This window comes from Rousettus aegyptiacus, unplaced genomic scaffold, assembly GCF_014176215.1.
Source record: "Rousettus aegyptiacus isolate mRouAeg1 unplaced genomic scaffold, mRouAeg1.p scaffold_m13_p_15, whole genome shotgun sequence".
NCBI classification, from domain to species: domain Eukaryota; kingdom Metazoa; phylum Chordata; class Mammalia; order Chiroptera; family Pteropodidae; genus Rousettus; species Rousettus aegyptiacus.
This window is the reverse complement of record NW_023416290.1, coordinates 32,687,758-32,701,856: the sequence shown is the minus strand read 5'-3', so window position 1 is coordinate 32,701,856 and position 14,099 is coordinate 32,687,758. Positions and strand designations below refer to the sequence as shown.

Genomic DNA, 14,099 nt, shown 5'->3' with positions numbered 1-14,099 from the left:
GGCAAAAAAAGAACCCATACATGTAAAAAATAAAATGGCAATAACTATGTACCTATCAATAATCACTTTAAATGTAAATGATTTCATTGGTCCAGTCAAAGCTGTATGCATAAGGCATATAGACTGTCTCCAAGAGACCCACCTCAGAGTAAAAGATATACAGACTGAAATCAAGGAGATGGAAAAAAGATATTTCATTCAAATGGAAACCAAAAATAGCTGAGGTAACAATACTTATATCAGACAAAAGAGACTTTAAAACAAAGTCTATAATAAGAGACAAAGAAGGGCATTACACAATGGGAAATGGATCAACACAATAAGGACACATTCCTCGCAAATATATATACACTGAACACAGATGCACCTAAATATATAAGGTAATTATTGACCAACATTAGGTGAGAGATGGTGACAGTAATACACTCATAGTAGGACACTTTAACACCCCACTGACACCAATGGACAGATCTTCCAGACAGAAAATTACCAGGGAAATAGTGGACTTAAGTGACACTATACCACATGGATTTAATTGATATTTTCAGAGCGTTTCACGCCAAAGCAGCAAAATATACATTCTACTCACATCCACATAGAACATTCTTCACGATAGACACGTTAGGTCAAAAAACAAGTATCAATAGATTTAAAAGGCTGAAATCTTATCAAGCATCTTCACGACCGCAATGGTATGAAACTAGAAACCAATCACAAAAAAAAAAAAAAAAAAAAACTGGAAAATACACAAACACATGCAGGCTAAATAACATCCTATTAAACAATGAATGAGTTAATAATAAGATCAGGAAAAAAATAAAATGAACCAGAACAGGAAAAAAATGGCATAGATGATAGAGGCTCTGTTCATCCCCCTGGTGAGCAAATCAAAGTTGTCACAGAAACAAGGAACAATTAACAAGGAAAAATCGCCTGGGATCTAGATGAACAAGCCATACAACCAGAGAGAAATCTAAGAAATCACCCTGCAATGGCAGCATGTAGGGTAGGACGGGGCGAGGATGCGAGGCTGCCCAGTCCCAAGCTGCTGAGTGGAACAGAGGCCATAGCAGCAGCACAGCAGCTGGCAGCTACAGATCTCTCTTAAAGGACCCCTGTCCACAAACGGACTTTTGTGGTGATGGACCTGCTCACTCTGAGCACCAGCACTGGTTCGGCTGTGCAGCAGACACCAGAGACTTACAGAGGGACATTGAGTTGTCAGAATGAGGGCCCAGGCGAGACTTGGCTCTGTAGAGAAGTGCCAGCAGTATCCACTGTTCCTCTGTTGAGTCGTCCCCACTCCCAGTGCGCAGATTCAGCACTGCCACAGCTGAGATATCATCAAACTGATGACAGAGGTCTCTCAGCCCAAGGGTTCCCTGGGGCTCTGCCTCTCCCAATTCATGACCCCACCCAAGCCACATCCAGGTGTGTCCTGGGCGAATCAGGTGCTCCTTACTGAGCAGGACCTAGACTCACACTGGAGGCAGCTGGTCTTGGTTTCTGGTATGCCTTTTTGAGGCAACTATAAGCACAGCATCTATGGATTGCTTGCTGAATCTTAACAGGTGACCGATGAGGGACACAGGCTAGGGCTAAATTTGGCCTGCAGCTGAACCCTTCTCAGGACTGTGCCACTGGACACCTACCAAACAAAGCTGCATTAATATGACCAAGAGACTTAGGAGCTTTGCTTAGTACATAGAAACAGACACAAAAAGACAACCAAAATAGGAAGACAAAGCAGCAGAACCATATGAGAGAACAGAACAGAGATTCAGAAATAATGGAGTCACGCAATCTAACCTAAGATGCAGAGTTCAAAACACTGGTTATAAAGATGTTCAATAAACTTATGAGAAGTGTAGATAAATTCAGTGAGAACTTCAACAAAGAGATAAAAAACATAAAAATGGAAAAGGAAATTATAAAGGGAACCAGTCAGAAATGAAGAACTCATTATCTGAGGTGAGAAGTATATTAAATGGAAAAAAAACAAAGTGAATAAAGAAGAGAATCAAATGACCTATATAGAGGATGGGAAAGCCAAGGACACTCAATCAGAATGGCAAGAAAAAGGAAGCCAAGACTATAATAATGATTTAAGGAGCCTATAGGACCTATTAAAGGTAAAAATATCCATCATAGGGATACCTGAAGAGTGAGAACAAGAAGTTGAATATATATTTGAAGAAATAATGATGGAAAACTTCCCTAATCTGGTGGAGGAAATAGACATAAAACCCCAGGAAGTTCAGAGAATCCCAAAAACCAAGAACTCAAAAAGGCTCACACCAAGACACATCACAATTTAAATGCCAACGTTTAAATACAAAGAGAGAATCTTAAAAAACAGTACGAGAAAAGCACTTAGTTATCTACAAGGGAGTACCCATAAGACTGGCAGCTGATTTCTCTAAAGAAACTATGTAGGACAGAAGGGCTTGGCACAAAATATTCGATGTGATGAAGACCCAGGATCTACAACCAAGAATACTTTATCCAGCAAAGCTATTATTTAGAGCTGATGGACAGAAAAAGAGCTTCCCAGACCAAAACAAGCTATAGGATTTCATCACGACCAAGCCAGTATTACAGGAAATGTTGAAGGGGCTTCTTTAAGAAGAAAAACCATGTAACAAAAACAGGAATAAAGAATAGTAATAACTGCATTCCTATCAACAAGTACCTCAAATGGAAAAGAATTCATTGCTCAAACCAAAAGACAGACTGACTGAATGGATAAGAAAACAAGACCCCTACATATGCTGCCTAAAAGAGACTCACTTCAGATTAAAAGAAAGCCACATGCAGACTAAAAGGAAAGAGATAGAAAAAGATATTGCCTTAATGGACCTAGAAGGTATTGCACTGAATGAAATGGGAAGGATATAGAAAGACAAAAATCACATGATCTCACGTACAAGTGGAATCTAAAGAACAAAATCAACAACAACGAAAAAAGTGGAAATAAACTCATAGATACAGAGAATATTTAGAGGGATACTAGATAAGAGGGGGATTGGTGGGGGACAAAAAAAGGCAGAGATTAAGAGGTACAAATGGATAGTTGCAGAATAGACATGAAGATGTAGAGGGTAGCATGGGGAAGATGGTTAATAATGTTGTAATAAATATCTAAGGGGTAAAAGGGGTACTAATTTAGTGGGTGATCACTTTGCAAGTTATGTAGATTTCTGATCAGTATGCTATACAACTAAAACTGATATATTATTGTATGCCAACTATAAATGAATGAAAAACTCTATTATATTTCCATAAAGACCAAAAAAAAAGTGAAAGAAAAGAAAATGATACCTAGAGACAAATAAAAATGAAAACACAAGAACTGAAAATCTGTGGGACACAGTGAAAGCAGTCATAAGATGGAAATCCATAGCAATATAGGCCTACCTCAAGAAACAAGAAAAAGCTTTAAAAATCTAACTTTACACTTAAAAGAACTAGGAAAAGGACAGAAAACAAATCCCAAAGTGAGTAAAAGTAAAGAAATGATAAAGATCGGCACAGAAATAAATAACTGAGTCTAGAAAAACAAAAGATTAATCTGGTTCTTTGAAAGGGCAAAAAAAAAAGTGGATAAACCCTCAACCAGACTCATCAAGAAAAAAAGAGAGGACCCAAATAATTAAAATCAGAAATGAAAGGTCAGAACTATGGACTCCGCAAAATATAAAGGGTTTTAAGAAAATACTAAGAGCAATTATATGCCAACAAATTGGACAATCTGGAAGAAATAGATACATTCTCCTAAAACTAAGTCAAGAAGAAACAGAAAATCTGAACCGACCAATTCCACCAACAAAAAATCGAATCAGTAATCAAAAACCTCCCAAAAAAAAAAAGGCCTGAACCAGATGGCTTCATAGGCGAATTTTACTAAATATTCAAAGACTTAACACCTATTCTTCTCAAACTATTCCAAAAAAATTCAAGAAGAGGGATGGCTCCCTAACTCCTTTTATGAGGCCACCATTACCTTGATTCCAAAACCAGACAAAGACATTACAAAAAAAAAAAAAAAAAAAACTATAGGCCAATATCTCTCCTGAACATTGAAGCAAAATCCTCAACAAAATATTAGCAAACTGAATTCAGCAATACATTAAAAATATCATACACCATGATTAAGTTGGATTAGGTCCTGGGATGCAAGGTTGGTACACTAATCGCAAATCAATTAATGTGATACACCACATTAACAAACTAAAAGATAAAATCATATGATCATATCAACAAATGCAGGAAAAGCATTCAACAAAATTGAGCATCCATTTATGATAAAAACTCTCAGCAAAGTAGGAACAGAGGGAACATACCTCAACATAATAAAGGCCACATATGACAAACCTATAGCTAACCTCAAACTCAATAGGGAAAAGCTAAGCATTTTCTTTAAGATCAGAAACAGGACATGGATGCCCACTTTCACCACTTCTATTCAACATTGTATTGAAAGCCCTTGCCACAGCAATCAGACAAAGAGAAATCCAAATTGGAAAGTAAGAAGTAAAAGTGTTATTATTTGCAGACGACAAACTGTATATAGAAAACCCTAAAGATTCCGCTAAAAAAAAACTGTTAGAACTGATAAATGAATTTAGTAAAGTAGCAGGAAGCAAAATTAATATTCAGAAGTCAGTTGCATTTTTATACCACAATGATGAACTTTCAGAGAGAGAAATTAAGAAAAATCCCATTCACAATTGCATCAAAAATAAATAAAATACCTAGGAATCGAACTAACCAAGGAAGTAAAAGACTTGTTCTCAAAAAATTGTAAGTCACTGAAACAAGAAATTGAAGAGAATACAAATAAATAGAAGCATATACCATGCTGGGTAGGAAGAATCAACATCTTTAAAATGGCCATACTACCTAAAGCAATCTATAGCTCCAATGCAATCCCTATCAAAATATCAGTGGCATTTTTCAGAGAGTAGAACAATCCAAATATTTATATGGAGCCCATAAACGATCCCTAACACCCAAGGCAATCTTCAGAAAGAAGAACGAAGTTGGAGGTATCACAATACCTGATATCAAACTGTACTACAAGGCTATAGTAATCAAAACAGCATGGTACTGGCATAAAAACATACATAAATCAATGGAACACAATAGAGAGCCCAGAATAAGCACACACCTATATGGTCACTAAATCTATGACGAAGGAGGCAAGAATATACAATGAGGCAAAGACAGTCTCTTCGATAAATGATGTTGGGAAAATTGGACAGATACAGGCAAAGAAATAAAACTGGACTACCTTTTTACACCATATACAAGAATAAACTCAAAATGGATTAAAGACTTAAATGTAAGACCTGAAACCATAAAACCTCTAGAAGAAAAAATAGGCAATAATCTCTCTGATACTGCTACTAGTAATTTCTTTTCAAATTGATCTCCTCGGGCAAGAAAAAAAAGAAAAAAACAAATGGGACTACATCAAACTAAAAAGATTTTGCACAACAAAGGAAATCAACAAAACGAAAAGATAAACTACTGAATGGGAAAAGATATTTGCCTATGATAATCTGATAAGGGGTTAATATCAAAAATTTATAAAGAACTCATACAACTCAGCAACAAAATAACAAGCAATCCAATTAAAAAATGGGCAGAAGGCCTGAACAGGGATTTCTCCGAAAAGGAACTATGGATGGCCAACAGATAGATGAAAGATGCTGAAGATCACTAATCATCAGAGAAATGCAAATTAAAACCACAATGAGATAACGCATCTCACCTATTAAAATGGCTATCATCAATAAGTCAAAAGACAAGTGCTGGCGAGCTGGCGAGCATATGGAGAAAAGGGAACCCTTATACACTGTTGGTGGGATTACAAATTGGTACAGCCACTATAGAAAAAAGTCTGGAATTTGCTCAAAAATTAAAACTGGAACTACCTTTCAATTAAAACTGGAATTACCTTGCACTAATTCATAAAGATCTATGCACCTCTATGTTCAGGGCAGCGCTATTAACAGCAGTCAAGATATGGAAGCAACCAAAATGCCCATCGACAGACACAGGAAAAATACGTTATGGTTCATATATACAATGGAATATTACTCAGCCATTAAAAAAGGAATCCTACCATTTGTAATGTCATGGATGGACCTAGAGATTAATTATGCTGAGTGAAATGAGTCATATGATTTCATATCATATGATTTCACTCATATGCAGAATCTAAGGAACAAACTAAACAAAAACAGACTCACCGATACAGAGGACAATCTGGTTACTGACAGAGGAGAGGGGTGTTGGGAGTCTGGGAGAAAAAAGTGAAGGATTGAAGAAGTACAAATTAGTAGTTAAAAAATGGTCACAGGGATGTTGAGTACAGCATAGGGAATATAGTCAATAATATTGTGATGGCTATATGTAGAGCTATATAAATGTCTAAGCAATGTACTAAATACCGGAAACTAATTTTTTAAAACCTCATTAAAATAAAAAAGAAAACAACTCAAAATTTGAAAATCAACGAACTAAAATAGAACACATTCACCTCAAGAAAAATCAGAAAACATTTGAACTGAATAAAATTAAAAATGCAACATGCCAAAATTTATGATATGGCTAAAGAAATTTATAGCTGTAAATTCCTGTAACATAAATCAATAATCTAAGCTTCTACCCGAAGACAGTAGAAAAATAAACTAAACCCATCTAAACAAGTTAACCCAAACTAAACAAGCAAAATCCAGGGAACCACATACCAAAAAAAGGGAGGGAAAACGGAGAATATACTCAGTTAAACTCTTCTAAGACTTTTTAGGAAATGGTAAATGTACAAAAAGTAAAGGTAGACACTAAAAAGTCAAACATACATTTTGTAAACTTTAAAGTAAGCAAATAATTTTTAACCCTTTTCCCATTTAGAAAAAAAAAAGTGTAGCTCACTGCCAGCATTCATTTAACATCAAGCAAAGAAATGTTTTCTAGAATTTGACATTTTCAGCAATTGAGAATTGCTATATTTTTTAAATGGAAATACCACTACTAAAAGCTGAATGCTTAAAAAAAAAATGTTATTTGCTTTCAAAGACTATCAATGTAATAGAGCGATGCAAAAATAATAATAAAGATATTTCACAGCAAACTTTGGGGGTAAGGTTAAGACTGTAATCCACGAGTTATCTCCAGGTCAATGCTGTAGCCACAAGCACTGCCAGCAATATCTTTGGGGCAAATAGGAAATGGGTTAAATGCAGCAGTTGATAAAACTCAATGCCCATTCATAATTTTGAAAACTTATTGGAAAACAAAGAATAGAAGAGTATTTCCTTAACCCAATAAAAAGTATTTACTACTAACAATATACTTAAGAGTAAAATGCTGAACACTTTCTCACTGATGTTGGGAACAAAAAGAATGTTCTCAAGATCTCTACTGCACAATGCAATAATGAAAGAAAAAAAAAATAAAAGGTCCAAGCACTGGAAAGAAAGATGTAAAGCTGTCATTCTTTGCAAATAACGTGATTGTGTACGCAGACAATCCAAAAGAACGTACCAAAAAGTATTAGACAAGTTAGAACGGCCACTGGAAGGAAGATTACTATACTAAAATCTACTGTATTTCTAAGTACTGTTAAAAATAATAATAATAATTAGAAAATGCAATTTTAAAAAAAAAATAATGCTGCTTATAACATCGCGATAAAATTTAAGAAAATTTGCAAAACCTTTCTGAAAACTTCATTCAAATCATTGCTGAGATTTAAAGACCTTAAAATACAGAAAGCAATGCCTTGCACGTGAGTCAAAAACTCACTACTATGTCAACATAATATGTTAATACATTATTTCCTCCCAAATTAATTTATTGGTTCAATGTAACCTCAATTAAAAAGATCAAAAGGTTTCCCTTCGGGGGGTAAATTCTAAAATGCACAAGCTGAAATTAAAGTGTTTATGGAAATGAAAAGGACCTACAATAGTTATGACCATCTTGAAGGAAAAAAAGAACTAAGTTGGAGAAATTACACTGTGAGATATCAAGACTTACTGTAAAAGACAATATTTGACAGAAGAACAGACAAACAGACCAATGAAGAGATAAAGAATTCAGAAAAAAATCTACACATATGACAACCTGATTTACAACAAAGACTACAATTCAGTAGGGAAAGAACGGTTCAACGAATGCTGTGAATTTAGTATCAATGGAAAAAGTGAATCTTGATCTCTACTTACCAAGTGCAGAAAATTAATTTTAGTTGAATCACAGGATACAATAAAGCTTCTAAAAGGAGAGTATCTATGACCTTGGAGTAAGCAAATATTTCTTCGACAAGACATGAAAAGTACTAACCATAAAGAAAAAATTGATAAACTGGACCTCAATAAAATGAACGCTGTTCATTAAAAGACATTTTTAACAGCGAAAGACAAGCCACAGACTGGGAGATACTGCAAGACATGTATCTGGGAAAAGACTCATTTCCAAAATATATTTTAAAGATCTCCTACACTTCAATAAGAAAAAAACACATTTTGTTATAAAAAAGCAAAAGAATTAGAAACTTTACAAAAGATATTGAAATAGCCAATGGATAGCGTCTCAAAGTGCTCAACATCATTAATCATCAGGAAAATACAATTTTTAAATTAGAAGATACCACTACAGACCCACCAGAAAGGCTAAAATCAAATACCAGACATACTCAATAATAGCATATCTGTGAAGTAACTGGAAACCTCATATGTTGTTACTGAGAATATAAGCTGGTACAACCACTCCAGAAAATTACTTGGCAATATCCAATAAAGCTAAACATATGAATACCCGCTAGGTATATACCTAAGGGAAAATTAATTACCTATGTCCACCAAAACACCCATATAAGAATATTCATAATAGCCTTCTTCATAATAGCCAGAAGCATAAACAATCCAAATGTACATCAATAGAAAAATAAGTAAATTGTAGATCTTTATACAATGAAAATACTACGAGGCAATAGAAAGAACTACCACTCATGCAACAACATGGGTTAATCTTAGCTATAATGTTGAACAAAAGAAGCCAGACACAAGTAATTCCAATTTATTTAAAGTTCGAGAACAGGAAATACTTACATATGTTGACATATGTCAGAATAGCACCGGTGTTAGGGGTGGGGTACTAATTACAAAGCAGTGCAGGAGCCATCTGGGTGTAGGAAATATTTCTTAATCTGGATAGTGATTACATATATAAAAACTTAGCTGCATACTTAGTATATGTGCTAATAAAAATTAATACATTAAGATAATTAACATAGATAAAGGGGAAGGAGTCAAAAGTATTTCTCAGTGTTAACCCTAGATCATTCAATAATAGAGTAAGCAGTAGACTATAACTAAAAATTATCGATAACTCTCGCCATCAAATAAAGCCTTTCCTTATCTCCTAAAAAGCAGTTGGTCTCTGACTCTCCTGAGTTACCACAGATAATTTTTGTGTCCTCAAGCCTAACAGAGTTGCCTGGCATGTGTTAGTAATAAATATACTAAATGAAGTATTAAGTATATTATTTTGAAGTTACAATTCATTTGCATCAGAGCATTTTCAGTTTAAAAGAAAGAAACTAAAAAGAAGTGATTAAGAAAGAAGTTTTCAATTTTGCTGGCATTGTCAATCTATGTCTACTCAATAGTCTGAGGAAGCCATGGATAATGTCATCTTTCATACTAAGAGACAGAACTTTATTCAAGATCTTGCTGTCTTTTGGACTCCTCCATTTCCCAAAAAGGAAAATGGGAATGTATTATTTTCTAGCATCATACATAATCTTAGCAATGTAAATTAGCATATTCGGTAAGGCTTGAGAATAAATAGGCTGAGCGACTGTGACAAGAACAATGAGATTGTTTTCCTATCTGGTGAGGCAACTTTTGGAAACCTGATTTTTAACAATTACTAATAAGAAACCATAAAAAATATATACATATACACATATATATATATTTTTGTAAAGGAAGGTCTCTAGTTTCAGGGTAGCCTAAAATATGCTAGCAGAAAAATTAAATTTTTAAAGCGTAAAGTAAAAGCGTAAGAAACAACGGATTACTTCTAAACAAGCCGAAAATGTTTCCAATCAATAACAGCTACACACTTTACCTGTTCCAGCACATCCAACTTTAACTCGAGCTTGCTGAGAACCACGTCTCCACCCCATAGGGAAAGCTGTAGATCTGATGGCTTTAAGTTCTTGATGTAGCGATTCACATAGCTCATTAAAATTGGAGTCACATATGACTCTAGCATCTTTTAAAGTTCAGAGGTGTCAGTCAGAAGCTGAAAGAGGTAAAGAAAGAAATATCAGAATAAATGAGTCAGTGGTGCAACAAAGGAAAAAGCACTTCTCAGGAGAAGAGGCCGAAAAGCAACAGTCTCCACATAAGCGGCCGCTCGCCTCCTTCCAGAACCAGAAAAAACTCGAGTGGACTCTCTGCAACTTCCTCATTAGAACTCCCCTCAACTGTCCTCAACTTGCCTAGCGAGGGCTGGGAGTAAAAGTAGTGACCTGAAGATAGCGAGTCCCCTAGAGTAGGATAATGAAGTGCGACCGGCTCCCCTACGGCCGCCGCGCGCCTTCACAAGCCCCGAGGCCCTCGCCTCCCAGAACACAACCAGATCTACCACCACAAAATCGGAGCCAGAAAGAAGCCGGCTTCCGCCCTCCGCCCCACTGCACCCGCGGCTGACACTCACACCAGAGTACCGTGGCGTCCTCTCCACCTCCCGGTATCTAGCATCCGCCCCAGCGGCGGCACAGTTGCTCAACAGCTCCACTTCCGGGTGTGCCTCTCTCTGTGTTCAGAACAAACAGTTCCTCCACCGCCACCGCCCGAATCCACAGCAGGACAGGACTTCTCAGGCTGGGGAAGCTATTCAGTGTGTCTTCTAGGAAGAAACTTCTTGCATTCGGCTATCCCGGGTCCCTGCTCCGACCTTGCCTGCGGTCAAGAAAAGGCTCTGGGGAGTGCTCTGGGAAGGTGGGCGGACCGGTAAATTTGAGACACCGGAGAGCCGGAAGTGGCCTCGGGAGATAGTAGTTGGGGGTTGCGGAGTCGAGTCTGGATTCCGGGAGCGCGGAGTGCCGCAGGACCCAGGAGGAGGGAGAATGCAGGTCTTAGTGTTTAAAGCTCTGAAAAACAAGTGGTTATGGTTTCTCTTGGAAAATGGAAAGCCTGGGAAGAGGAACTTGGATTCAGTGGGCAGGGCAATAGCAATAATGCCGAAGGTAGGAGAAGCGGGAGAGGGAAAGGAGACTTAAAGTAGATCCGAGGTTCATTTGGTGGAGGAACGGTGGAAGAAGAAATAGAAATTGAAGGATTCGGTTTTGCAAATTAAAGGAATGCGTTTTGGCCAGACGTGTAAACAAACGGGCTCTCGCGTTCTTTTACTTTGGCGAAGCAGTGGTTAAGTATTACCGAGTTTGCTGACGCGGGGCCAGGAAGGGATGGTCAAAGAGAAGATTATGGAGAACCATTGGATTGCAGACAAACGGGATTTCAGAAGAGGGGCGGGAAAAGGAAATATGACTCCTAGAGACAAAATGAAAAGGAATAGGCTGGAATGAATGTATAAAAAATATTACCTCCTAATGCCTTGCAAGGTCACAGTCAAGAAACTTGAACACCTACCTCGGAAAAATATACACCGAGCTTAAAGGAATAGCATAGGACCTGATGTCTAATTTTTGACCAGTGTTTTCTTTTTGGTAACCTCTGAAGAAAACACCACTGCATTTTGAAAATAGACAACTTATAAAGTTATTAAAATGCCTACCTATGTTGTCATCGCATTTAACTGAAAATAAGAAATTCCTAAAGCTCTTTATTGGAATTCAAGTTACGATTTCTTGAAAGAATTTTAGAAACCAATAGAAAACACGCATAAGAGAGGATGCCAAAGTGTTTAGATTTTACTTTTATTGATGGAAATAATGAACAAAGTTTAATAAGGTGACAGCGAATCAGCTAATTGTTAATTCAGAGCAATTGTCCCCTCAAAAGCCTTCTTGAATAATCCAAAAGCCTTCGTATTAAAACTGACTAAATTAGCCAATAAATTAAGTAATTTCTTATTTTTCTGCTTCACCTGTAAAGCGAACATGTTGAAGCCATGACTCATAAGTTTTAATATAAAGAAAATGGTTCCACTAATTGTATGAAAGCCCTAGGTGGTCTAGAACAGGAGCCAAGTCATTTTTTTTCTAGAGAAAGAAAAAGGTCCTAGTCTTATTTGGTGTAGCAATTTAATAAGAACAGTGTATTAAGATAAATTAGCCAGAACGTGGAAAGCTATAGGGAGCTGGAATTGTGTATTTCCTTTACCCCTTGTAGGTTAGGCTCTGATAAAACTCCTACAGGTTAGGCTGGTAAAATAGTTTCTCCTGAGTGCGGGCCTTATTAAGAACAGAACACTCTGGTGTATTTCCGAATGGCTCCTTTTCCTCTCTGCCTGCCAGAAACTCAAGAGAATTCTCTAATATTCACTGTGAGAACCTGATGGGGCTCCTGGAGGTAAAACACAAAAATGTTGGGACCTCCCTATGAATGATTCCCCCTGGAGGTTTAATTCTCAGACTTGGCCACACTGAGTCTTCAGCTGTTTGTCATTTACAATTTAGGTTTTCCTGCCCTGCCACTGATTCCCTGGTTGATTTCTGCTCATGGGTTTCTGCTGTGTTAAGTTGTGAGGCTCTGTAATCACCTGTCTCCAATTTTGAGAATAGTGGTTTGCCCTGTGACCTCATTTCTCTGATGGATCTGAGAGTTGGTGATAATTCATTTTGTTCAGCTTTTGTTAAGATGGAGTGGTGACTTATGAGCTACTTACATACTGGACCAGAAACCAAAAATCTCAGGTGAAGTTTTTTAATATTTGAATGATGTTTATAAGGTTGAAAAATGTAGAGAAAGGTTCCTTCATTACTTGTTTTTCTATTTTGTATAGTGTATATATGCAATCTTAAAGTACAGGAACTTGTATCTCTTGCATCTTGCACATTATTGATTCTTAGTAGGGTGTGTGGCAGTGATTGACTTTAACAATTATTCAATAAATGTTTTCCTTTTCCGCCTGTACACATGACTAGATTATTATTAGGGCTCTCTTACAGTCAGTTCTCAAATAACTGTGATGTAGGTACAGGCCTGGCTCATTAAAGCCTTCCACACAACAATTTTACCCTTCCTCCCATCACCAAACTAGATAAACAGGATCCAACAGAGGATTCCAAGGTCCATCCAAGGAGATGCCAAGGACAATAAAATGGAGACTGACTTCTGAATCATTAACTAGCAGAACACAAACTGCTAATTGGTAACATCCATTAGAATTTTGCATGACTGAGAAAATAAACTACATCACTGAGATTTGAGAGTTTAGCTGTCATAACAGGAAATGTTATTTTAAGTAACATAAGTAAATAGACAAGACATGAGCTGAACTTAATCTGTGATTTCAGAAACATTAAAGTAACTTGATTTACTCATGAAATTATCAGTTTAAATTTTAAAATATACCTACTTAGTCAATCACTGGGTTACTCATTGGATATTCTTTCCATGTTGCACCTAGTTCCTTTTATAACAAAAGTATGGTGTGATGAGGAAACTCAGAAAGATTAAGTGAACTACCTGTGGTCACAGCTAATCAACCCAACTCAACACTTCAAGTCTCCACAAGAAGGAAAACAAGAAACAGAAAATAAAAGGTTAATTACTATGCCAATAGAACAACAGAAAAAGTTTTTTGGGTTTAGAGTAATACACATTAAGTAGCTGCACAAAACACTTCTGACTAGCTTTCTAAAGAGTTACAGCACATAAAGATTTTTAATGAAGCCTCAGAGTTAACTACTGTAAACGAATATCTGTCCAAGTCATATAAATGTTATCTCACTATGAAAGCTGGACATGCTATAGTTCCTAAGAAGTCCAAATGGCAGGAAATCAATAATAATCATGGTTGCTTCAAGTTATTTTTTATATAATATTTTTTATTTTTCAATTATAGTTGGCATACAATATTAGTTACAACATAGCAATTAAACTGCTATA

General features: G+C 36.5%; 1 protein-coding gene across 15 annotated transcripts in view; it reads right to left on the bottom strand.

Moving 5' to 3' along the window:
• VPS13B (vacuolar protein sorting 13 homolog B) overlaps positions 1 to 11,408 on the bottom strand; it is a 670,010-nt gene extending 658,602 nt beyond the window's left edge. For 4 of the 15 annotated variants that reach the window (XM_036233309.1, XM_036233311.1, XM_036233312.1 and 1 more), the window contains exons 1-2: positions 10,741 to 11,408; positions 10,147 to 10,323 (exon numbers count right to left, since the gene is read on the bottom strand). In XM_036233309.1, coding sequence (XP_036089202.1) covers positions 10,147 to 10,293 — 147 coding nt within the window. In that variant the 5' untranslated portion in view covers positions 10,294 to 10,323; positions 10,741 to 11,408. Of the gene's footprint in view, positions 1 to 10,146; positions 10,324 to 10,552; positions 10,681 to 10,740 lie in introns of those variants that run through there. The other 11 variants (XM_036233314.1, XM_036233315.1, XM_036233313.1 and 8 more) reach the window with 8 other exon arrangements.
• Between the last annotated feature and the right edge of the window lie 2,691 nt (positions 11,409 to 14,099).